Below are 26,357 nucleotides of genomic sequence, written 5' to 3'. Positions count from 1 at the left end.
GAGGCCTGTCTGATGACAGGATAGCATCACCTGCAGTAGCCTAGGTTCCATCAGCAGTGATGGGTCTGCAAACCCAAGGACTGCCACCTCCTGCCCACTGTGAGGCACAAATGGATGAAGTCACATCAGCGCTCACATCCTCGGAGACCCCCATAGATAGGGAGAACATGCTGCTTTGCTTGTGATGGTCCCTGGTGTTCCTGTGAAATTACTTGTGTCTTGCACTCTCAAAAGTGTTCCAGTTTGCATGATAAATTATACGGTCGCCCTACACAGACAGCATTAACTGCAGGGCCAGAATCTTCAAAGAGACATGACATTGGACATAGGTACATGAGAGTTTTTATATTAGTCTCTAAACTTTTCTGTATCTAAAAAAAAAAACAAAAACAAAACTTCCCCCTCCAAAAAAAGCCAACAAACAAAAACACTAGAAAAAATTCAAACTACTCTATAATTAAGCATAACACATCATTATTTCAGTACCCAATCTCCTACCTAAATTGTTTCTCTATTCTTACATTTTTTAGATTATAGTCTAACCATATCCATTTGTCTAATGAGGTCAGCCATTTGTCTGCAGTGTGTAAGTGACAGGACTAAATTCAATGTCATCTGTTTATTTAAGATGGAAATGATATGCATGTAGCACAGTAGCCTTTGGGTACAAATGAAGTATCATTCAATGTCACCAGAGAAAATATAAATCAGCAAGAAGGAACAAACACTGAAGGTTCAGTCAGCAGGGCTTTGTTGGGCTTCCTCTATGTGCCAGGGGTATAGGATGGAGTGAAACGGAGTCCCTGCCCACATGGAGGAGCATTTATATTCTGTTAAACTGCCTTTGGGGAGGAGTGATACCCAAATCCTGTAGTACCCCCAACTCAATCTGATGTTTTGCAATAATCTCCAAATTGCCAGCCCTTTTCACAAATATGTTCTATAATGTATTTTTTCTTTTTCCTTCTGTTTGTGTGTATATGGGGAGGGGGGAAGAGTCACACAGAAAACAAACAAGGTCCAAGGGTGCTATCTGGACTGATGAAAGTCTTATCTCTTCATACATCTGTTTTCCGCATCTCCAGCTCTTGGCATGTGCTTGTCACTGGTAATGAGACTGTAGCTTCCCTCTCAGGTCTCTGTCATAGGTAGCTGGCATTTCCTGGGCCTCGCTGTTCAGGACAGGTCAGAGTCTTGCTGATTCCCCTAGGCTGCTTTGTCGTGTTTGACCCCTTGACTTTGCTACGTCATCACCACTTTTAATTTATAACTGCTGCTAACCATGTCGATCTGGGCTTGACCATGCTTAAGCCAAATACCCCAAAACAAGTTTATCAATATCCAAATGGCCCAAGCAAAGAGATGAGAGAGGGGGTAAAGTCTTTACTGTGCCAAAAAACACCCGTTGGGAGACAATCTTATGAGCCCAAGATTTGAATCTGGGCGATCCACTTACTAAATTTGTGACTGTGGACAAGTTATTTAAGTTCTTTGAGGCTGAGTTTCCTCACCTGTAAATGCAATGTAACATCGACCTCTGAATTGCTGTGAGGATTGAATGAGATGATAGATGCAGCATTCTCTGCACAAAGCCCAACCCTCTGTAGGCAATTAACACCATAGTCCCCTGCCTAGTCGGATGCGTACAGTAATCTAACTGGGCAGCTAACCTGGAAAATGTGGAATAGTTTCAGGCTGGGAGCTTATCCTGGAATCAGGGAGTACAACTTGTAAACATACACCATCCAGCTCTTCTCTTCAAATATTTGTACTGATGCATGCTAGTAACCCCGTTTACTCTTTAGTTTCTCAGTAAAGATGTGAGCAAAAATCTGTCACCTTTACATTTCATTGAATATACTTTTTGAGAACAACTGAGGAAGTTCCATGGGTAAAAAAAAATAAGGGGGACAAGGCAAAACAGAGGATAGAAAGGGGGTTTTTTGTTTGTTCATTTTGGTCTTTTGCTAACAAACCTTTACTGGGTACCACTAGTGTGTCAGAGACTATATTGAGCAGTTTACCTTCAATTTCTCACTTATCCTCCAACAATGCTAAGGAGATAGGTACTATGATTGACCCTATTTTACTGATGCGGCACAGAAAGAGCTATTAAGTAACAGCTTAGTGTTCAAGATCACACATCTACTAAGAGCCACAGCTGGCAATTGAGTCCAGGAAGCCTGTCTTCTCCACGCCACACTAGGCCACCAACATTAGCACCTCCCAGAAAGGTCAAGGCCCTAGCAAGCTGAATCACAAACTATCATGGCCTTGACCATTTGCTCTAGAAGACCTCTTTTCAGATCTGGAAAAGGAGGGCAGCAGCTGAGACACTCCTGTGATTTGTAAGGTCAGTAGTTTAGGGAACAGAAAAAAAAAAAAAAAAAACATTTCCAAGAAAAAAAAATGCACTATCAGGTAACACACTCTTTTATGAATTAAATCAAGTACTCTTGTAAAGCTCACGGTCCACCATTCAGGAGTGCTGTCACCAGGTCATTAGGCGCAACTTTTTCCTTGCTCAGTGCCCATTAGAAGCTTAGTGAATCCTTTGAAAGAAAAAAACTGCCAAAGATCCCATCTGATGAAGACACTTGTTCATAATTTTGTAGATTTAATATTGTTATTAAATATTTGCAGTTTCAAATATTTCAGGGATGTGGGTTATATGGCATTTTTTCCCCCTTAAGCTGAAACTGCTAAAAGTGTGCATTCCAGTTGCATGCAGGGACTCATGGCTATAGTATCTGCAAGTCTTACTTTTGCTCATGGAAAAGGGAATGAGTGGATAGCCTGGCTGCACACTGTTGTCTTTTTCCTAAAAGCCTGTCTTGGTACCACCAAACTGACCCTTGAAAGCCAAATAAAATTGTCTGTGATTCTCCCCCCAACCCCCAGGGAGCTCTGATTCTGGCAAGACTCTTGGAAAGGAGGAGGGGCTAGAAGGGGAAAGCACAGACCCTCCCTGAAGGTCAATTAGGTGATCCACATAAAACTGCCGATACTGAACCACTCTTTTACCTATAGGAGTGGCAATTTCATATGGTTTAATCCAATGTCAAGTGCCAGACCTTTCATATATTACCACACTTGATCTTCATTATGACCCTATGAGGTCAGGTTTACCTCCATTTTACAGGTAATGAAACTGAATTAAATGCCTGAAGTAATTGTCCTAGTTTGTGTTCCCCCCAAAGTTGACAGAGTCAAGGAATTGATGCGAATAGGATATTTGGAAGACAACCCCAGGAAGCACTGGTAAAAGAGAATGGCAGCATGAGACGGGGAAGGGAAGAAGTTATAGGGACGTTGTCAAGCCGGTTACTCTGTGGGCAACTGGAGCCTAATCCCACTGGGGAGCTCCGGGAGCCAGTGAGGAACACATGCCACAGAGTCAGCCCACCTTGGGGACAAGGGAGCTGGGCTATTTATTATTTTATACAAACTGTTTTTAGTCATCTATCCAGGCCTCTTGGGATAGAGCTAGTATGTTAATGCCTCATTATTTCCACATCAGGCTGGAAAGAGGGCTGGCGTGCACTGAAGGAGTAAGGAGACAGGGGCAGCTATCTGTGTCTGCTACACGGCCAGGTGTATCTGCTACAGTCTCAGAGCTAGAACTAAGAGGCAGGATTTGAACTAGCGGCATTCTGACCTCATAACCCATGTCCTTTCCACTAAAGCACAAGATACTGTCAAATCCTGGGAAAGATCACGGGCTCTAGGAGAACTGGGAATCAGTTATAGGGTTGTGTCTGGATAGCTGGAAGATACTAACCACTCCATGCTTCCTTGCTGAAGGATAACCACATTTGTGTAGCCCTCTAGAGTTTACAAAATGCATGCACATCCATCACCTCACTGGCCCTCATCAAGCCCATGAGACAGACTAAAATCCATTCACTCACAAGATTATTATACTCATGTGTTTACTCCAGAACTATTGAGTATGTTTCAGGAGCCATTCTAGGTAATAGAGATGTAGAAGTAGACCAAACAGACAAACACTCCAGCATGGTAAAACACGTATTCTAGTGGGAACAGCAGACTAAAGAAACAGACATATAATGTAATGCCGTATCATGACTGGTGCCATGAAAAACTTAAAAGCAAAGATGATGGTGATGGTGAGGGACGCTATTTTTTTTACCTTGGGGGTGGGGTCAGCGAAAATGATTACATTTGAGCAGGGAAGTGAAGGAAGTGAGGCTATCTGAAGGAAGGACGTTCTAGGCAGAATCATGACAAAGACAGGCAGTGTGACTAGGGCATGGTGAGCTGCGAATCCCGAGAAATCGCCAAGGGCAGTGTAGCATCTTATTGGCTACAGTCAGGACTTGGGGTTTTGCCCTCAGCATGATGAGGAACCATTGGAGAATTCAGGGCAGGGAAGTGGCATGGCATATGTTTTCAAAAGTTCATTTTTTATTTATCTCTAACTCACGTAGCCAGCAAGACCCAGAACCAGAACTCAAATTGAATTCTGACTCCTGATCCAGTGCTTTTCCCACTTAGGTTCACAGTTGTTCTCCAGACCTAGATGTCCTTAGTATCCTTTTTTTCCCTGTCCCTTGCATAGTTATTTGTGGTCTCCTGACCAAATCTTAAAACGGTTGTTTCCAGATCCCCAGGCATTTGGCTCCTTGGGACTTCTCTTTGCCTCTTAGCCAATCAGCTTTAACATTCTCCCATTTCTGAGCGCATCCTGTTCCCTTAGAGTTACCTAGCAAAACTCATGACCCACAAACTTGCTCAAGCAGAGTTTAAGCCTGACCATGAAAGTCAAGTGAGGACAGCAGGATTCAAAAATAACCACTTTAATCAGCAAGTTTAACTTTACAGATTTTCAGGAGTCTTCATATCAAGGAATTTTTTTTTTTGTAATTAAGAACAAGTCAAATTTTCTCCCTGACTATGGGAAAAAAGAGAGTGTTGAACCTGTGGTTCATTGCATTCTTTCTCATTCAGACCAACGTAGAATCAGGCAAAAGTTGCAATGAGATATTGCAATTGCCTTTTTCCTTTGTCATTACTACATTTTGTTTTGAAAATCTCAGATTTATTTGCTCCCAATCCAAAGCTGCAATGTCTTTTCAGTCAAGGCTGCAAAGACAAACAACCTGTTTGGGGAATTCTAATGTGGGGCTTTTAGTGTCAGCACCCGCAATATAGTGTTTACCCCCTGGTAAAAAGGAAGGAGAAAAACAGAAACATTCCACTCTCCCAGACCTGCACTGGCACTGCAGTACTGACAGTTTTTTTGTCACAGAAGCAGGTCAGCATGACACCTGGCACATATGTGTAAAGGAAGCATGTGGATAGATAGTCACTTGTTTAGCTATATCCACAGCTTAAATTTGGTGTCCTCTGAACATGTTATGTTTCAAAGGCAGGATGATATTTCTGTTCACTTATTAAGGGATGACTAACTTGCTTTTGGCTGCACTACAAATGAATCACAGTAACAATCCCCAACTTGCGACTGATGTTCTGATGTAATGCATTTCTATTAAAAGAAGAGGAAAGAGAGTGGGTGAGAGTGAGATCATGCAGAGACAGAGCATAACACCAAGGGAGCCAGCGTAATTGATGAACTGCAGAGACCACATCCATCCACTTCAAGGTGTTTTCTTGTGTCCTGGGTGAGGATACCTTGCCAGTCAGTTCCTACCCACTTACAGTGGCAGAATACAGACCCCGATCAAGGCCTGGAATTTGGAGGGATTCAGTGAAGAAAACACTTCATTTAGGGGTGAAAACCAGATATTCCTTGAAAGCATTTTTAAGCAATTTGGACTTAGCGTCACTCTGAAGGTAATATTTGGGGGCAAATGATACAGATTAGAAAGGCAAACCAACAACCTGCCCGTTTTCATGTGTGCAGCTTATTTGGGAGTGGCAGAAGGAGGGGGCGGGAAGGTGAGATAAGGAAAGGAAGGCAGCAGATTAAGGTGGTGTCATCAGACTGATCCCCCCACTTCCTCCGAGCCTCCCCGCACAGCTGAGCTTGCTGGAGGACAGCTTGCTGGGGGACAGCTTGAGGTGTTAATTGCCCTGCCTAGCAGAATGGCCTTCCTGCCTTCTCTCTCCCCCTTTTCAAGAAGAAACAGATACGAAAAGAGCTGGAAGGTATCCTAAAAGCTCTTCTGAACCCACAGGTATTTTTCCTATGTTAATTACCACTCAGGAGCAGACACTTCCTTCCTCCCAGATCCCTTCTGTACTTTCCTCTACAAGGTGCCCCTGCTGTCTTCTGAGGAAGATCTGAATGTGCCAAGGAGAGGCAGAGAGGAAATTAGACTCTGGCCCGTCGTGACCGGCAGCCCACACTGGCTTTGTCCCAGGCTCTGGCAGAAGGGGATTATAAGAGCCAGTGCCTCCCCAGCTTGGGAAATCACTCAGAGAAGGGAATCTTTTTTTTTTTTTCCCAATAAACCTATTTTCCCTACTCTGTGGCTTTCTTTCTGGGTTTCATCTACTATCAGATCTGTCACTGACCTAAAAAGAACTTCAATGTGTTGGAAAAGAATACCTCAAGCAGCTGTAATAAATCTCAAATTGATATTTATGAAGTTAACTTTCTCTCACTGAGGATCTGATTGTATACTTTGTGGGTGTCACTCATCTTAGAATTATGTCATGTTAGCACCAAACTGTCTGTCCGTAGAGATTAGCTAGACCAACTTCCTTTTTTACCGAAAAATCTGAGACCTGAAGAAGCAGAGTGACATTCCTAGGGTCTCTGACAGTCCTACCTAAACAGCAAAAAGCTAGAGTTGAAGTCAAAACTTCTTATTACCAGATTCCATTATGCCCCGTGGTCTTTTTTTCTTGGTAAGCCTATTTTAAAAGTTTTATCTGGCAACTAAAGAGGCTGGATGGAGAATAAGAAAAGTCAGTGAGTTCAAAACTCATCCCCTTCATTACCTCTTAACATTGCCATGTTCTGTTGCTGCCTAAAGATGAAGCTTGGCTGTTTGGATTATTTCTGGTCTCTCTTAATGGACCCCAGATCCCCAAGTGTGGCTGTCCCACAGTTCAGTCACATCAAGGCCGGTCATTTGAACCAGGTAGGCTGACAATTCTTCATTCTTCCCAAAAGTTCTAAAGTTGTCCTGGTCTGGATTCTCTGGGCTTTAATTGCTACAGCTATAAAATGGGAATAATGATTTAACCATTTCCATAGAGTCTTGTATTGAGTAAGTTTTGAAAACTGTACAAAGAGTGCGTAGCCGACTAGTTGCTATTAATATCATCATTCTTAGCCGGAAGGGTGATGAGAGAAAAGAATCTAACAATTTAAACAGTATGTTCACAGCCTTAGAATGAGTCTCAATTTAACATTCAGTCTGGCCTCTTTGGCAGCAAATACAATAATAATAAACATACTGTCATCAAGACTGACATTGGATTAGGCTTCACTAGAGCGCTCGGCAATGTCTACTGTTAGGATTGTCCCTTTGTTTTGGACGTCAGATCTCTTATGTGATTTTCCATGTGTAAATGTGAGCACCCTAAATTCGGGGAAGTTATCCTATTATTGACCACACAGTAGATTTGATGAGTACTTATTGAATGTGTGTAGAGTGAATGAGCCAAAATCTATACATAGTTATAGAAACATGGGATTATATGCTGATTCATATGACAGATTCAGACTAGATGAAGGGTCAGGACTATTACTTTATGTCATTTCCCTCTCCCTTTCTTTTCCAAGGGTCTCTAATAATAATAAGCTTGCAGGGATTGAGATTGTCCATCTTGTGGACTGAGGGGTCTTGGTGACCATTTCACTATCATGCTTTGATGTTTTCCTATCTTTCTTTCCCCTTTCTGCTCCTAAGAGCAAAGATTAATTTAAAGGCAAAGATGAAGTCGCTGTAAACTAACCTGTCATCATTCTCATTTTGCTTTTCTTTTTCAGTGCAGAAACTTAAACTAAGTATAAATCAAAAAAAAAAAAAAAAAAGCATAGCTTTGATCTCCAGCTTCCATTTTCCCCTGTGGATATAATCTAAGATCACCTGCTAATGCCTCTGCTGTTCTGTGTGGGGCTCCTTTAGGAAAGTAAATCAAGGCATTCTAAAACACCATACAGGTGGATGTCCAAGTAGCATGTGCAGTGTGTCTGCCCGTGGCTCTGTGGACAGCCAAGAGTAGACTGTGTGTGTGCTTCATGTGATGTATAAGAACCAAAGATCAGGACCGAGTAGTCCCGGAAGTCTCCATTCTCCTTTCCCTTGCCTTTCATTATCCTCCCACCTCTTACCCACAGTAGAATCCCACAGACTCCCCCTGCCAGGTGGGTGGCTTCAGCCAACACTCCCTCTCTGGCTGCTTTGTCACCCAGCATCTCCCTGCCACCTTCCCTCTGGGAGAAGCAAGAGTGACACATGTTCTACCCACCTTCCCTCTGGAAATTCAAAGCAGGTGAATCTCACAGCAGCTCTGGTACTGAGAGTTAAGAAACCTTCCCTCTCAAACTTCAGTAAGGCTCTCATTTTCCAAGCCCTCCTCCTCTGAGCTGGTGGTACAGGCTTAACAGGATGGTAACTTTGGTCTGTAGCCCCAAGGGTCCCAGCAGTAGGCTGCAGAGTTGGCAGATCACGAAATAGTTTATAACTCCCCACCCAGCATGGCATGGTCGCCTTAGAGAATGGATGGAAAATATCCCCTTGCTATAATTGGGTTCAGCCCTGTGGCTTAACACCATCTTATTTGGCAATCTTTTTCTCTTGACATATTTAGTAATCACTCTAAGGGAGATTTATTAGACTGTTCATGAGAACAAACAATGCACTAAATATTACCCATATGCATGCCTTCAATACCACTCCTTTTCTAGCCTATTCTGAATCTTTCCCCCAAAGTCTTTCTTTTAACTCTCTCTTGTCTTTAAGTTCCCCTTGGTTCATCTCTCCTCCAAAGTAACCTTTCATATTTTGGAATTTTTTTATAGTTAGCAGTTCTTTTCATCAGAACTCACTGAGCCACGCTTAGAGAAGAAGGGATGAAGACACACTCTCGGTGTTTAAAACCACTGGAGACATTTTCTCCTCATCAATCCCAAAGCATCCAAACAAAAATTTAGCATGTGGTTAGAGCTCTGTGAAAACAGTCTCCTAGGTATCTCTGGGACGTCAACTCTGTGTGTGTGTGTGTGTGTGTGTGTGTGTGTGTGTGTGTGTAAGGACTCAAAATATTTCAGGCAAATGTAATACAATGAAGTGTTTCTTGAACCTCAGGGTGGTGGCCCATGAGGAGATGTGAGGGAGGAGGTACTGAGAATTAGGATTAACAACGCATGCTCTGTGCTAACTAAAGGACTTTGACAGCTGGTGCCCCTCAGACATTTTCAAAAAACATAATAAATATCCCACTCACCCTGGCACGTGCATGCACAGCAAAATGTCTTAGCAAATAATCCAGCTACAGCAGATTTAAGAGCAAAGCTATCAGGGTCATGGCGACGCTCAGAAGGTTATGAATTATAATGTCGCAGCAATAGCATAGCAACTCTGGACGTGAGGCTTTTATTCCCTTTAAGTGTGAAATGTTCTTCGTTCATCAGGTATGTAATAATGGTTAGCTCTGCTCTTGGGAAAGCCCACTCAGTGCCAGGCATGGTCCTAGAGGTGCTCATTTATTTAACACTCAGCTACATGTCCACCACTGGCCTCATTTCACAGAGAGAAGGCCTTACTTTCTCACCTTAGACTGTAGGTTACACGTCTGAACTTCAGCACTTATAATTTTTTAGGAGTGGGGCGGTGAAAGCACGAATTCAGGATTTAGTTACCAGCAAGAACCTGCATCTAGCTTCTGGCATTGCCAACCTCGAGGTGTATGGTGAGGGGCTGGGAGCACAGGTTCTGGAACCAGATTGCCTGGGATAGCCCAGCTCTGTGTGGCCTTGGGCAAATGACTTGGCTTCTCTGTGTTTTAGTTTCCTCATCTGTAAAATGAGGCTAGTACTTGTACCTACTTCAGAGTTTCTTGTAAAGATTAAATGGCTTGATCTGTATAAAGGGCCTAAAACTGTGCCTGGCATGTAGTAGGGGCTGTTCAATGAGTGTCTGTATTCCCACGTGCACTTGGCTTGCAGGCGTACAGAATCTGGGCATGGCAGATTTGATTTAGGGCAAGGTGTGCAGAATAAATCCTACTGTGCTCCCCTAGCATGACTACCCTGTATCCCAGCCAAGCTCTGCAGTTACAGCTCCCTTCCCATAGAAGCAGAGAATACGAGGGCCCTCAAGGTGAACAGCTGTCTTTCACGTCACCGAGTGACTGCATTGAATGAGGAAATCGTTTAGCTGCCCTACAAATCGGCAGCAAGGGATAGGCCCACAGAGGACCTGGGCACTTGGAACTGAACCTCAGTTCACTTTTTACATGACATTTTCAAGGCGGAGACTGAATGGTGGACCTATATAAGATTTTCAGATATTTATAGACCAACCGAATCACACAAAAAGAATACAACATGTAGAAATAATGCTGGTGCTTCTCAAAGTTTAGCTATATCAGAATCCCCTGGGAGGGCCTGTGAAAACTCAGATTCCTAGGCCCCACCCCAGAGAGTGTGACTCACCAGGTCCGAGGCGGGGCCTGAGAATTTTCCCTTCAGACAAGTTCCCAGGTTGTGCGGATGCTGCTGGTGCAGGGACTACACTGTGAGGACCACTAGTCAAATGTGTGTTTTACATCCTTACTACCCACTTCTGATGTAAGGTTATGGTATTTAATCTGAGCTCTTTTAGCACAGAGATGGCATGAGTGACTCCTTTCCCCTCTCCCACAGAAAATAGAGAAATGTGAGTCCACAGAGCTGTCACTTAGTAACGTCTTATTTTTGGTAATAAACACTGACTTTCATTTTTTCCTCTTAGTTGCATGCTGCTGTGACCAGGATCCAGGTTCCAAGGCCTGGATTTAATTACACATTTGCTCACATATGTATCCTGAATAACGATAAGACTTGCATCGTGGACGACATAGTGCATGTCCTGGAGGAGCTAAAGAATGCTAGGGCCACCAACCGGACCAATTTTGCTATCACGTACCCGATCACTCACTTAAAGGACGGGAGAGCAGTTTACAACGGGCACCAGCTCGGAGGCGTCACTGTGCACAGCAAGGACCGGGTGAAATCCGCAGAGGCCGTCCAGCTCACCTACTACCTGCAGTCAATCAACAGTCTCAACGACATGGTGGCAGAGAGGTGGGAGTCTAGCTTCTGTGACACTGTTCGACTGTTCCAGAAATCTAACAGCAAAGTCAAAATGTACCCTTACACATCCTCCTCACTGAGAGAAGATTTCCAGAAGACCAGCCGCGTATCAGAACGTTACCTGGTCACCAGCCTGATCCTGGTGGTCACCATGGCCATCCTCTGCTGCTCTATGCAGGACTGCGTCCGCAGCAAACCCTGGCTGGGCCTGCTCGGGCTGGTGACCATAAGCCTGGCCACTCTCACAGCGGCCGGGATCATCAATCTTACTGGTGGGAAATACAATTCCACCTTCCTGGGAGTCCCTTTCGTCATGCTAGGTAATTACTACCTTTTGTTTTTCTGTTTCCTCCTTGTGGTGGTGGTGACTGGGTTCCTAAAAGGCAAGGCGTAGCTGTCTAACAACTTTATTTCATTTATAGTATCTTCCTTTTGCCCAGAAGCCCTGGGACCAATTCTGTAAGGTGGGGGTGGGTCCCAAGAAGCCACCTTCTCTGGTAAATGTCCCGGAGGTCCAAAGTCCTGGGTTCTAGCCCTGGTTCTCCATTAAGTAGTTGCATGGTGTTTAGCAGATATTAATCTCTGTGCCCCAGGGTCTTAGGTTGGGCTTCCCCAGAAGCATACCCTGAGACAAGGATTTAGATACAAGTAGTTTATTTGGGAGGTGAGCCCGGGAGACCCCAGCATGGGAGTGAGGACATGAGACACGGAAGGAAGACGATTCAGGGTCTGTTAATCAGCAGGTTACCACTGTGGACACCTGTGGCTCAGTCCCCCTGGGGATGTTTGAGAGACCTCAGAGGTCTCCTTGCGGGGTGAGGAGGCTAGAAGCAGCACTGTGTACCCAGAAACCCTACGTATGAGTCATTGAGGGTTCTCCCCCGGGGTTATTAACTCCCCAGCCCTTCCCAGGGAAGACCAAGCACATTCCTGCAGCTAGAGAAATCCCTCAGGTTACCAGTATTTAGAGTAAGAAGGCTTCCATGAGCTCAAGAATGGGGGATGGGAGGGCACACAGGTTGGGCACCGATAGTGTCCTCGGGCCTCAACTTCCCTACCTGATGGACAGAGTGGATGCGAACATCACGCAGAAGGATACGTTAAATGTACAAGAAGTTTGAAGGCAACAAGTGAGACATAAACAAGAAGGTAACTTTTTCCTGTCCTTGCTGTGAACTCAGGAGAATATTTTAAAGTGATCGTGTGAGAATCCCACTATGTTCTCTCTTGGAGGCTGCAGGAATTTCCCGACAGAGATAATTGTCAATGTAGAGCCACAGTGGTCATAATATAACATCAGTTGCTCTGTCCATCTGATGCTGAAGATGGCATACCCAGCAAGCCTGACGGCAGGGTTCTCCTGGGCCAAGGATTCAGTTAGCTTCCCCCTCTTCTTTGGCAACTTCTCATCAATTCCTTTAGCAAAATTCAAATGTCATTTGGAATCAGATACTGACATGACAAATGAAGTGGCATTTCTCATTGGCTGCGAAATAACTATGGTTAGATTCATTAGTATGCTTTATGTCCTATTTGGGGGTAGTAGAAAAGAAAGGAATTTATTTGGGAAATCTCAGCTGCATGATGGTTAAATGATAATATGTGGGGCTGGTGGGGCCACAGAATTACGTGCTGCCCTCCATGCTCTGTGGCCTGTGGGAATTGAGACCCAGGCAATAAGCACATTCTAGTAGCTTTTGTGGAAAAGTGGGGCAGTGTGCGGAGACTGAGCACACTGCGAATTTACCAGATCGGTTTACTCGTCACTGCCGGACACAGCAGAGGAGGAGGCTGCTATACCTCCTTCTGAATTCAGTCTGTAAAGATGGCAGCATCACTTGCCTCTTTAAAATAACCCCAAGACGATGTGGGTCGATTGCAGAATAGAGGACGGTTCCTCGAAGCGTGAGTAAGGACTGGCTCTGAGGAGCTTCCACGGAGGCTTGAGTCAAGATTTAAATTAAGATGTTTTGCTCATGATTAGTCACATGCTTGGGGTTGGTTTTTTTTTTGTTTTTTTGGGGTTTTTTTTAGCTTTTCATTTTAAAAATACAGTGTGTTTTTTCTGTGATTGTTTTTGTGGGAGGAAGATAAACAGGGATGAGGGTTTATGGGAAACTGAAGGGAGACAGGTTCTTAAGGTGAGGAAAGGATGTCAGGGCTAGAAAAAGACTATCATTGCTGGGTTTGTGACACTCTTAAGTAGTTACCAATGAGCTCAAAGAAGGATACAATATTTAAAACTTTCTGAAAACGAACTGCATTCAGAAAAATAAAATTACAATATTTAGAGCTTCTTAAAATTAATTTTTAAGTAAAACAAAACAGTAATATTCAACACTTCAAATTAATTTCACAAAAAAATCAATTTCACTATAAGTAAAATGAAATTAAATATTTGAAACTTCTTGAATTTTATTAAGTAAAATAAATTATACTATTTAACATTTCTTAAAACTGATTTTTGTACTTTTTAAAGTTTTAAATATTGTAAGTAAAAGTCAACACAAAAAGGAATACACCAGATAGTACCGGTGTGAGGCGGGATGTGAGAGATGGAAAGATGCCGTTAGCAAGGGAGCGTCTTTAAAAGACAAATCCAGAAAGAGTAGCGCCACAACTCCATGGAGACCCAGTATCAGTGAACTTCACATGCACTCAATTCAGAAAAATCTGGCATTTGTCGCGAAAGAGATCAAGCGCTGCACTGCCCAATACAGCCTCGTTTGTAATTTGTGAGGAATGTTACCTGCATTGATTTGATGGTACTTTTCCCTGCTGACAGTCAGTAGGCAACCTTTCTGTACATTTCAGCTCAAAGAGATCTCAAATTACTTAGTCACAACATGAAAGGAAGCTACACATTTTAGTAGCTGAGGCCCATTTGCAATAAATACTTTGCACCATGTAATGGGTGCTTAATATGCTCGTAAAGCCAACAGCCTCTGGACTGAGGATGGTTGCCCTTCTGTATTTCTCAGATAAACTCTTCATTCTCAGATCTGATTGTGAAATGAAATATAAGCAAGACCATGTTCATAAATGTTGCATTCAGGACCAATGTTTAATTCTGTTTTTTTTGATGACCAGTCCTAAAATGCCAATAAATATTTCAAGTGACCAAGAAGAAATGCAGTGCTAAGGGTTTTGCACTATGAGTCAATAAACTTGTCCAGTTTCTAAATTTGCCTGTCTATAACATAAAAAGGCTATGCTTAAGCCAAGCAGATTTAAGCAAAACTTCTTGATTTTCTGTGATATTAATGTACTATCAAATAAAACTTTAAAAATATATGGCCTCCTTTAGAAGGAAAAGTATCTTAGAAAATGTCTCTTTTTCCTTTCCAGATATTTCCTTGGCTGACAATAGGCCTATAATGTGATAAACAATTATAGATTTAAAATTCAACAAACTAAACAGTCTCAGTGTGATGCCGGTCACATAAGGCCAGATCCAGCCAAATGCCAAAATGGCAGTAGATTTAGAATGGAAAATTTTAAGACCACGTGTGTCAAGCAGTATTAACCTGACAAAATTCCAGAATAGGAAAGAATTTGGATAAACTCTGAGAGTTCACCATAATGGGATGTGACTGTGTGTTACTAGCCAAGACGATATGTGACATCTCTGGCAATAAGAATATATCCTACACAGATGAATCATTTTGGCAATGATGTAAGCATGGATACAACAGGATTTAGAATGTTTTTAATCAGTGTCATGCATATCAGACAACCCCACTTCTGCCAAAACCCCTGTCCATATGAGTCAGATGAGTTTATTTAGAGCTGAAATTCTTAAAGGTCTACAGTATCATAAATGTTCATTGACATTTTTTAGTTATTATAATTTGGAGAGGGGTTTATTTCATCCCTACCCCTTGTGCATAAAGTAATATCCTTTCTTTCCAAACTATATTAACACCAGGTATTGAGGTACTTGAACTGCCATTTGTAAACATTTGACACTCATCATGTTAATCCGTTATGGAATTTCCTTTAAAGGATGAGGATTTACAACGTTGCCCTGCAGTTGGGTATGGTTTAAGAAATTGGCACAGGTTTTGTACATGCAAGCTCTCCTTACAGGCTTAATATTTCCACAGCTTTGCTGATCAGACACAAATCAGGAAAGGAATGGAATGTTGGAGAATATAGAAGGGAACAGAAGGAAGTTTTTCTTCCTTCTTCATCTGGCAAGTTTAGTGCTTCATGTACATTCTGTACAGCTAAAAGGGGAGAAGTGAGGTTGCAGTGAAAGATATTTTGGATATTAGTTTATATGTGGTTATCTAATTTATAATGGTTGCTTTGCATTGATCAAGATACAAGAGCCTCAGAAATCAGATGAGATGAAAAATGTTCTTCAAGAAAAATATTCTTCAAGTCCTTTCAAGTGTTTGGGATTTTGAGAAGGTCTAATGTCAGATCCAGGGTTCCCTCTTCCTTCTAAATTATCCAGCCAGGCCACTCAAATTCAAGGATAGGAAAGGCAGAAAGGATGCGATTAAGTGCTAGGAGGAGACTAATGGCAAGGATGTTTGGCTTCGTTCAGGTATATTCTCGGATTATCTGTATTTAGCAGAAACCAGAAGATCAGGTTCAGCTCTCCGAGTATTTGTTCTTATTTGCTACCACCTGGAATCTGATGCAGTACAGAGCTCAGGCTTACAAAGAGGTAAAAGTTCCTGTGCAAGAAATTTCCTTCTAACTGAGAAACTGGAACTCAATTATCTTGGATCTAAACTTAAGCAAACCTGCAAAGTTTTGCTTTCCTGATGAGTATTCTGATATATTTCTATAGTCATGAGAAATGTGGCCCCCCACATTATCAGCCAGATAATAATAAAGTTCAAACCACACAAAATTGTCAATATTCAACAGTTTTTCACCTATAAAATTGGTACCAATATCTGACCGTTTTTGAATGACAGAAGTGGTAATTTCTTACGGTTCAACCTACTCCATTACTGTAGAAGTCCATTATTTGCAACAATAGGACAATCTACATGATGGAATAGAAATATGTTCGAGTGTTGTGGAAATACTCTGCTTAGATAGAAATCACTAAAAGGTTCAGTAGTTTCTAAAAAATAATTGATTTATAGGGGTTTTGTTGTTCCCATCATTGTTTGCATCTGATTTGAAATGAGAGTAATTCCATACACTATTTTCAAAGTTTTTTCCTGAATATCTTTTTTTGTAATGGCCTGTGGTCACTGTGGGACTAATTTACAAGGATACTCTGTAATCGAGTTCTGTGGCTTGTTCTCACCTTTTTATTCATATGCTCCACCACTCCTTACAGTAAAGGGTGAGTGGAGGAAAACAGGTTTGAGGGGATGGATCAAACATGTTTTATTATTTCTATCCTCAACCATAAAGGAAGACAAGAACGGGACTAGGGGCACAGGTCCAGGAAGGCAGAGCTCAGTTAGGCAGAGGAATGCAAGGGTGCTTCATCTCTGACCCAGGTGTCCAGGGTATCCTCTGGGTGATCTAGCCAACTAGTCTAGGGAATAGGGGCGTGGCCAATTCCATGAAGGTCCAGCAGCTGGAAGCAACATCAGGACACTGAGTTGGTTAAAAAAAAAAAAAAAAAAAAACCCACAGACCATGAGGAGAGACACCTAGTTTGTTGTTGCATTTGGATCAGCATCTCAGAAAGTCACTGCTGGGTCCAGGCAGCATTGACCAGATGGGTCTACAGTGGCTCACAATGCAAGCAGATTCATAGTCATTGTCAAGGAAACCCTGCATTTCACCTAGGCTACTTCATCAGCCAAGAGCCAAAATGTAGATGGAACCTAAGGGAGGGAGGGATTCTAGCCCCTGCTCTGCACTGATTGGTATAGCAGCACTAACATTTCTCTTCCTCACCAGTAAAATAAGTTTCACATCAACCTACTAGTTATCGTGTGTGTGTGTGCGTGTGTGTGTGCGTGTGTGTGTGTGTGTGTGTAATCTGGGTGCATAATATATACTATATATCACATTACCTATATTATATATCATATGTAATATGATATATTATGCAATAAGTCCATGTTGTATATATATTTTATGTTTATAACATATTATGTATGTATATTGTTTAAATGTTTGAATAGAAATACATTTCTCTATATGTTATATAGTGTATATTCACACATTTTATATGTAAATGTATAAAATGTGTTTGAATAAGATATGTCACATATACATATATTTATATATTACATATATCCTCTATATGAAGAGATATCACATAATGACCATAGCATATATTATGAGCCACAGTTGTACACACTGATTTTATATAGTGCGCACACACACACTTTATCTTTAAACAAGGAAGAACTATTAGCAAATTCATTTCTTGGACTCTTATTTGCAGCTCTCAATGGAAGGAAAATCATTTCTCAGATTAAAACCCAATGCTGTAATATTCCATTGTATATATATGCCACATCTTAGAGTCTGTCATACAGAGTGAAGTAAGTCAGAAAGAGAAAGACAAATATTGTATGCTAACTCATATATACGGAATCTAAAAATGGTACTGATGAACTCAGTGACAAGCACAAGGACGCAGGTGCAGAGAATGGACTGGAGAACTCGAGGTTTGGGAGGGGGCGGGGGGTGAAGGGGAAGCTGAGACGAAGTGAGAGAGTAGCATAGACATATATATACTACCAACTATAAAACAGATAGCCAGTGGGAAGTTGCTGTATAACAAAGGGAGTTCAACTCAAGGATGGATGATGCCTTAGAGGACTGGGACAGGGAGGGTGGGGGGGAGTCGAGGGAGGGAGCGAATACGGGAATATGTGTATAAATACAGATGATTGAACTTGGTGTCCCTGAAAAACAAAAACAAAAACAAATAAAAACAAAAAACAACACAAAACAAAAAACCCCAATGCTGTGATTAGAATTACCAAAATGTGACAAGCCTCTGGTAGAAAGAATAAGATGTGTGTATTTGCCCTGATGTGAGCATCCATCTTAACTTAAGCAGAGTACACCTTTACTCTCACTCTTAACTGTGAGACAAAACAGGCTGTGATAAACCAAACAATTCAGCATAGAAAGTAAATGTTTATAACAGGCAAAGTGTATATGTAACCCAATTAATGAACTTCTCCCTGAAAACAGATGTTACTCAAGGCAGACACATATACGCTTTAAATTTCTTCTCAAAAAAACAAAAATCATGAGTTTATGTGGATGTCACGGAAGGAAAAGCTTTTTATAAACATGAGCTACTTAGTGAAGCTTGTCTAAGAATAAAATATGTTTTAAGCAGATTTTGCTCATGCATTCATTATACTCTATGGATTTTCTAGAAGAATGTAGTAATTTTATTTCCATATATGAAATCTGGCACTGCCCAAGCATGCTATAAATGGCTTCATTGGCCCCTGATATTAAATGTTTTCGCATTGAAACTGAAAGCCATCCCATTTCACCTCCTCCTCTTCTCAGTTATTCCTTACTTTTAGGAACTCAGGATGAGGAAATCCTGCTAGGATTAAAGGATTAAAATGTGAGGAGTGCCCAAAGTCATCAGCCTTGGTGGGTGCTGTGGCTCCTGTGCTGGGGGAGGCAGGAGAATCTGGCCCTGAAGAAAAATCTGCCTTACAAAATCCAAATTTATAAAGTAGATCGATTTGCCTGTGATATTCATTGACCAAAAAAATAGACAAATCACGCAGACTGCCTCTGATAGCAAAACCGTTAAATACATTTAAAATATAATTGACTTTATGAACAGCTTTCCGGAAATGTATCTACTGGGTAAACTTAGGTTAACTCTGAACTATCCATTTGTCAAATCCTGCATCGGTGGATTGTTAACAATCCTGAAGGCTTTGGTCAAGTCCCAGAAAAGAGTCTCGGTGAGAGTGAGATTTAATCTGTGAGTATTCCTGAGACGCACCCTAAGTGACTGAAGGATTTTCCACCATTAGTGTTATTTATCATCTGTGCTGCCTTGTCTCTTCATTGCCTCCAAAGCCTGAAAGTTAACTGCACATAAAGATAGAAAATTCTTTGGAAAAGAAGAAAAATGATTAACCTAGATCCTTTAGTATTTGATTTTACTGGATGAAAATCCCAAAGTCTACTGCTAATAAAATTTAAATTGCACTCCTGGTACAAACTATCTGAACATTGGTGAAGAGTTCTACTGTCCTTATCCCAGGGCCTGGCTAAAAGCCCACGCTGCCACAAAGCACTCACTTGTGAATAATTAGAACTTGGGCCTGGGGGTGTGTCTTGACACACACTGATATGCATGTGTCCATATGCATGTAACTATATAGACATGTGACAGGCCAAAACAGAAACAAGCATCTTGGATGTGCTTCTCAAAGACTAAGTGAATACTTGAAAAGCTTCTTTATCTTCAGAATTTGATAGAATCAGTATGTGTTGTTTAACAGGTCCCTCTGGAAACTCTTCAGCCTTAACTACTGTGACTGTAAGAGAGAGAGCACCTTGGGATGCTGCTCGGTTCCTGGCAGGCTCACTAGCATGCCCGCAGTCTTTGACTTCCAGGTCTCAGGCTGCCCCAGGTCTTGGACCTGCCGTCAGATGATGAGCACAGGCTCCCATTACGTGCAGGGCCTCTGGTCATCAAAGGCTAAATCTGTTTGGTGACGCTAAAGAAGGGAGGCAGCTGCTGAGAGAGGAAAGTGGAGAGGAATAGAATCTACCAAAATCTTTCTTCCCTGCCTTTCCTTGTTTTCCATTGGCCCAGTTTCTGAAATGGATATAAAAACGAAGACCAGGGCTGGTTGGAGGGAATGCTGGGAAGGAGTTAGTCTCTGTGAGATCCTCCTTACCTATGATTTCCTCTGCATCACTCCCCATCTCCATTCTCTGTCCCATTCCCCAGACCGAAGGGAAGCTGCTTCAGTAGACACACTATTCCAGAGGCGGCTGCGTTTAAAAGAATACCCTTGAAGGCCAAACCAAAGGGAATTCAGCTGTGATGATGGGCAGAGCAGACATTCTTGGGGGGCAGAGCATTCATGTCCTACGGCTCTTGGAACATGTCTCCCCTTGAGTCCAGGCCAGAAAACAAGGGCCCCACAGTTCAGCTTTCCATTAGGGTAACAGACCGACCTCTTCAACATAAATACCCAGCTGTGAATCAGGTCTGGTGCCAGCTAGGCATTCCACGCTCTTCATCCCTGGGAGGTGCCTGCAGCTATGTTGGCACTCATCCCTCCCTTGACTGACTGAGCTTCAGTAAGGGGGGCCAGTTATGGTGTTAGCAGTTGTCCCTGAAATCCAAAGAGCTCTCTGAAGACACTGCACAACTGCAAATTGGAGTTTAAGGTGTAGGCATCTGCTAGAGAGGTGTGACTTAAGAATCTGGCCTATCAGGGATAACGGTGGGGGCCTTTGCAGGCCAGGCCAACAATGACTAGCAATAAACACTGAGGGATCAGGTACAACACAGTCTTTCTCAGGGCTTCCTGTTCTGGCCTGTGTGAGAATCTGTATGCACAACCTGTAGCTAGAGGAATGCAGGAGAAGCACAAACCCCCGTGAATAAAGTCAGAATCCTCCGGAACTGCACCCAAAACCAAGAACATGTCATGTGCAAAAAGAGTCAGGACTCAATAAAAATGATCAAACTATAGAAGGACAAGGCATTGAAAATACAGCAACAGAACTCAAGACACGCTGACAGCCTACTTCTACCTTTCCTTGAGTTTGATTATTTTCATTCTGGATGCTCAAAAGCCTTACTCCTTTCACCTAATAGCTCTGATAACTCAAATTCGTTTTCCCAATTAGCTTCTAAGATTTTTCAACAGCAAGGTAAGAAAAGAATTCTTATTGTGTTTTCCAACAAGAGTCAGGCTCAGATAATGTCATTATAAAACATCACACTGATTGTAAAACAAAGGACTGCAAAACAGATTTAATTCAAATCCTACTGTATGACTAATTCTAATCCTGCTCTATGCATCTTTATTTTCTCACCATATTTAATGACTCAGTACCAAAGCCCTGGTTTTTGTTTGTTTGTTTGTTTTGGGGGGGGGCGTTGAAAGGGATCTTTTATTTTTTTTAAGAACTTTTATTGAGATAAAGTTAACATACAATAAACTGCATATATTTAGAGCGTATAATTTGGTATCCCAATCTCCCAATTCATTCCCCCCCAACTCTCCCTGCTTTCCCCACTTGGTGTCCATATGTTTGTTCTCTACATCTGTGTCTCTATTTCTGCCTTGCAAACTGGTTGATTTGTACCATTTTTCTATATTCCGCATATATGTGTTAATATACGATATTTGTTTTACACTTTCTGACTCACTTCATTTTGTATGACAGTCTCTAAGTCCACCCATGTCTCCACAAATGTCCCAGTCTCATTGCTTTTCATAGCTGAGTAGTATTCCATTGTATGTATGTACCACATCTTTTTTATCCATTCATCTGTTGATGGACATTTAGGTTGCTTCCATGACCTGGATATTGTAAATAGTGCTGCAATGAACATTGGAGTGCATGTGTCGTTTTGAATTATGGTGTTCTCTGGGTATATGCCCAGCAGTGGGATTGCTGGGTCATATGGTAACTCCATTTTTAGTTTTTCAAGGAACCTCCATACTGTTCTCCATAGTGGACCAAAGCCCTGTTTTAAAACTGTTTGTTTCTAGCAAGAAAACACTTATAAAATTTCCATTTGCCACTTTCAGTGAAACTCTAAAATGTGTTTTGCCCACCAGAACTTATTCTACACAGCCCCAGATGAGATGGTCAATATTGTTTCGCCAGGGTGCAGATGCCTCGGCGGTACTTTTTTACCCTCATTTCAAGGGATCAGTTATTTTAATGAAAGGTCGGCTGGTCCTTCCTGAGAACACTGGAAACAAACTTAATAAATAGTTTTCCCACATAAGACTAGACGTTAACTATCTAAAACATAATTAACAACAGTATGCCAGTCAACGAGTGTACTTTTTACTGGATGTCTGGGGAGTTTAGGTGTCTCCAATTTAACAGGGGCCATGGTGCTAGCTATCAAATTGACAGTCTTGACCTGACCTCTAAAAGTGGCTGTAAAACGATGCCCAGTAAATTAAGATAAATGCCAAATCTCTCTGAGGAAACAGGCCTATATCATGACTATGAAATGGGCATTTGGGTTTGAGGCCAAGACTTCACAATAAGTATATAAATACCAACCGGGGCACGAGGGAAGATGAGCACTCAGTTATTGTACACACAAGATAACAGTGACTCACTTCACTCAGCATTACGCTTGGCTAGAGATTTTAAATTCCTTTTTAAAAACAAGATTATTGTACCACAGGGTAAAGATTTTATTATCCTCAATAATAAGATTGAGTATGCCAAGGTGTAGAAGCAGAAAATGAGATCTGCTGATCCCAGTGCCAAGACAGGGGTGATAGAAAGCCTGAACAGGTCACTCTGGGGGGCTTTTCAATGTTACAGCAGCCTGGAAACCCAGGGAGACCCATCCGGGAAATGTCTGGCTCCAACCAGGAGAGATGGGAAAAGTTAAACTAGATCTGATTTCACGCAGTAGAATAAAGTCAAAACATGGGCATTTACTGTACCTCTGCTGTTCCAGGGTTACTGGAACACTAAAGCAAGGAGGCAAAGGCACTAAGTAGTTCGGGAGAGAGGTTACTGATCTGGCCCTGTCCCTCAGAGGCCACTGCCAAATAGTGCAAAGAAGCCAGCAGAGTCACCGCCTGCTTGAGACACCATCCATGAACAACCAAAACGGGCAAACAGATCCCGGAAGACAAGAGACAAGCCATAAACCTTCAACCTGAAGTTTCATTTTTACCCGCTGCAGGGAGAGTTCATGTGACTCTTCTTCCTTCTTCCACCCTTCCTGTTTACTCAAACTTGTCCCTACTTATTTTGCTTCCCTCTGTTTCTCAGATTTATTGCTTCCTGCATTGATACTTGGGGAAGAAGAAAAAAAGAGGCTATGATTTAGGTTCCTGTCAAGGCTCAGATTAAATACAGTGCTTCTTTCTCCCTAAAGCCTTCCACTTGGCCAAACTTAAATAAGGGGATGAGATGTTAACTCAGAACCCTCTGCCCACTGCCTTCCTCTGTGCTGACCTCCAGCCAGATTTGTGGGGATGACAGGCAAAATGATGAGTGGCCAGGCATCCTCTCTGGAGTGTTCCACCAACCCAGGCTAACAAATATTCTGCAAACTGCACCAACGACCCTAAACTATCAATGTGCATAATTCCAAGAGACACAGGCACACGCCTCCTCAGATTTCTATAGGCACAAGTCTGCCCAGCTTTCTTAAGCCAGAAGGAAGCATGGAGATCTTAGCGCCTCTATCTGCCCTCTATCCCTTAACATTTATGATTCAGCAAAACACGAGTCTCTCTCCACAGGAGAAATCATTGACATTTACCTGTCACCTGTCACCCCCAGGACGGGTTATATTTCCTTTGACCCAGTAGTTCCCCAGGACCAAGTTGGTTCCCCTCTTTAGAGAGATTAGCCTTTTAAATTTTTGATCTGGTCTTTTTCTGCCCCCTCAGGTCATGGATTATATGGGACTTTTGAAATGTTATCCTCCTGGAGGAAAACTAGAGAAGACCAACACGTTAAAGAGAGAACTGCAGCAGTCTATGCAGACTCCATGCTCTCCTTTTCTCTCACCACTGCCATGTACCTGGTCACCTTTGGCATAGGGGCCAGCCCTTTCACAAACATTGAGGCAGCCAGGATTTTCTGCTGCAATTCCTGTATCGCAATCTTCTTCAACTACCTCTATGTACTCTCGTTTTATGGTTCCAGCCTGGTATTCACTGGCTACATAGAAAACAATTACCAGCATAGTATCTTCTGTAGGAAAGTCCCAAAGCCCGAGGCATTGCAGGAGAAGCCCGCATGGTACAGGTTTCTCCTCACGGCCAGGTTCAGTGAGGACACAACTGATGGCGAGGAAGCGAACACTTACGAGAGTCACCTATTGGTATGTTTCCTCAAACGCTATTACTGTGACTGGATAACCAACACCTATGTCAAGCCTTTTGTAGTTCTCTTTTACCTTATTTATATTTCCTTTGCCTTAATGGGCTATCTGCAGGTCAGTGAAGGGTCAGACCTTAGTAACATCGTAGCAACGGCGACACAAACCATTGAGTACACTACTGCCCAGCAAAAGTACTTCAGCAACTACAGTCCGGTGATTGGGTTTTACATATACGAGTCTATAGAATACTGGAACACTAGTGTCCAAGAAGACGTGCTAGAATACACCAAGGGGTTTGTGCGAATATCCTGGTTTGAGAGCTATTTAAATTACCTTCGGAAACTCAATGTGTCCACTGGCTTGCCTAAGAAAAATTTCACAGACATGTTGAGAAATTCCTTCCTGAAAGCCCCCCAATTTTCACATTTTCAAGAGGACATCATCTTCTCTAAAAAGTACAATGATGAGGTTGATGTAGTGGCCTCCAGAATGTTTTTGGTGGCCAAGACCATGGAAACGAACAGAGAAGAACTCTATGATCTCCTGGAGACCCTGAGGAGACTTTCTGTCACCTCCAAGGTGAAGTTCATTGTCTTCAATCCGTCCTTCGTGTACATGGACCGATACGCCTCCTCTCTGGGAGCCCCCCTGCACAACTCCTGCATCAGTGCTTTGTTCTTGCTCTTCTTCTCGGCATTCCTGGTGGCAGATTCCCTGATTAATGTTTGGCTCACTCTAACGGTTGTGTCCGTGGAGTTTGGAGTTATAGGTTTCATGACATTATGGAAAGTAGAACTGGACTGCATTTCTGTGCTATGCTTAATTTATGGAATTAACTACACAATTGACAACTGTGCTCCACTCTTATCCACCTTTGTTCTGGGCAAGGATTTCACAAGAACGAAGTGGGTAAAAAATGCCCTGGAAGTGCATGGGGTAGCTATTTTACAGAGTTACCTCTGCTATCTTGTTGGTCTGATTCCTCTTGCAGCTGTGCCTTCAAATCTGACCTGTACACTGTTCAGGTGCTTGTTTTTAATAGCATTTGTCACCTTCTTTCACTGCTTTGCCATTTTACCTGTGATACTGACTTTCCTGCCACCCTCTAAGAAAAAAAGGAAAGAGAAGAAAAATCCTGAAAATCGGGAGGAAATTGAGTGTGTAGAAATGGTGGATATTGACAGTACCCGAGTGGTTGACCAAATTACAACAGTGTGATAGCATCTGCTTGTTATATTTTCACCCTAGGTCTTATCAAGAGCAAAGGGATGATGTTAATGGAAACAAATTTAAAGTTGTTCTTCAGTTTTTAAGGATAAGAAATAGGCATTGCCAAAAAGAAGGTAAAGGACAAGGTGGGGAAATGGGCATTGCATATTTTCAATCTTTAAAACAAAAGGTTGTCATCAGAGAATATGTACACACACACACACACGGAGGCTCATAGTCTCTTAAACTAAGATCAAATAAGAGAAAGCTTATTAGCAAGCAGAATCCTCTTTTATTCACACTGCAGATGTTGCTGGTATTGTGACAAAAACCTTCTGATTGAAAGGTCAGCTGCTGAGGCAGAAATAGCTTTGAGCATTGCTCAAACAATAAGGCTTCCAGAACTTCTGCAGAGCAGTAGCTCCAAGCAGGGTCTGTGGTTTAAGGTCTTTGTCATCTCATCTAGCTCCCCAACATCCCAAGGTGATGTCTGTGAAAGTTATGGCCAGCAAAAGCAAGCCAGAACCTCAGAAACAGACACACGGTGGAGTGGCCATCAGCCATGGACTGAAATTGAGTCGCCTCTAAATTCACGCAGGTGAGGCAGTTCTGTTGTCTAAAATGCATTTATCATACCCCTCCCCCCACCCACCATCAGTATCCCTTTAACATTTGTATGGTTTGGTTAATATACCTTTAAACCAATGGCAGCTGCAGCAGTGCAGAGTCCGGGCGGTTCTATTTTGGTATATCTTGTTGCTTGTCACCAAGTGGATCTGCTTTATCAGTTACAGCTCTTGGCAGGAGGCTCTGAGTACCCAAAACCACAGAGCCAAACCCAAATACCTGGCATGATGGAGGAAAAGCAGGTGTCTACTTGAACCCAGAGACAGTGTTTCCATTTTAACAACAACAACAAAAATGGCC

The 26,357-nt window shown here is 42.3% G+C and overlaps 1 protein-coding gene across 1 annotated transcript in view; it reads left to right on the top strand.

The window, feature by feature from the left end:
- Nucleotides 1-25,683, top strand: part of PTCHD1 (patched domain containing 1) — a 52,126-nt gene extending 26,443 nt beyond the window's left edge. Inside the window, exons 2-3 of the mRNA XM_057718358.1 lie at nt 10,896-11,556; nt 23,785-25,683. Coding sequence (XP_057574341.1) covers nt 10,896-11,556; nt 23,785-25,439 — 2,316 coding nt within the window. The 3' untranslated portion in view covers nt 25,440-25,683. The remainder of the gene's footprint in view (nt 1-10,895; nt 11,557-23,784) is intronic.
- Nucleotides 25,684-26,357: the final 674 nt, after the last annotated feature.

Source organism: Hippopotamus amphibius, chromosome X (genome assembly GCF_030028045.1).
Source record: "Hippopotamus amphibius kiboko isolate mHipAmp2 chromosome X, mHipAmp2.hap2, whole genome shotgun sequence".
Classification (NCBI taxonomy): Eukaryota; Metazoa; Chordata; class Mammalia; order Artiodactyla; family Hippopotamidae; genus Hippopotamus; species Hippopotamus amphibius.
This window is presented reverse-complemented; position numbering and strand designations above follow the sequence as displayed.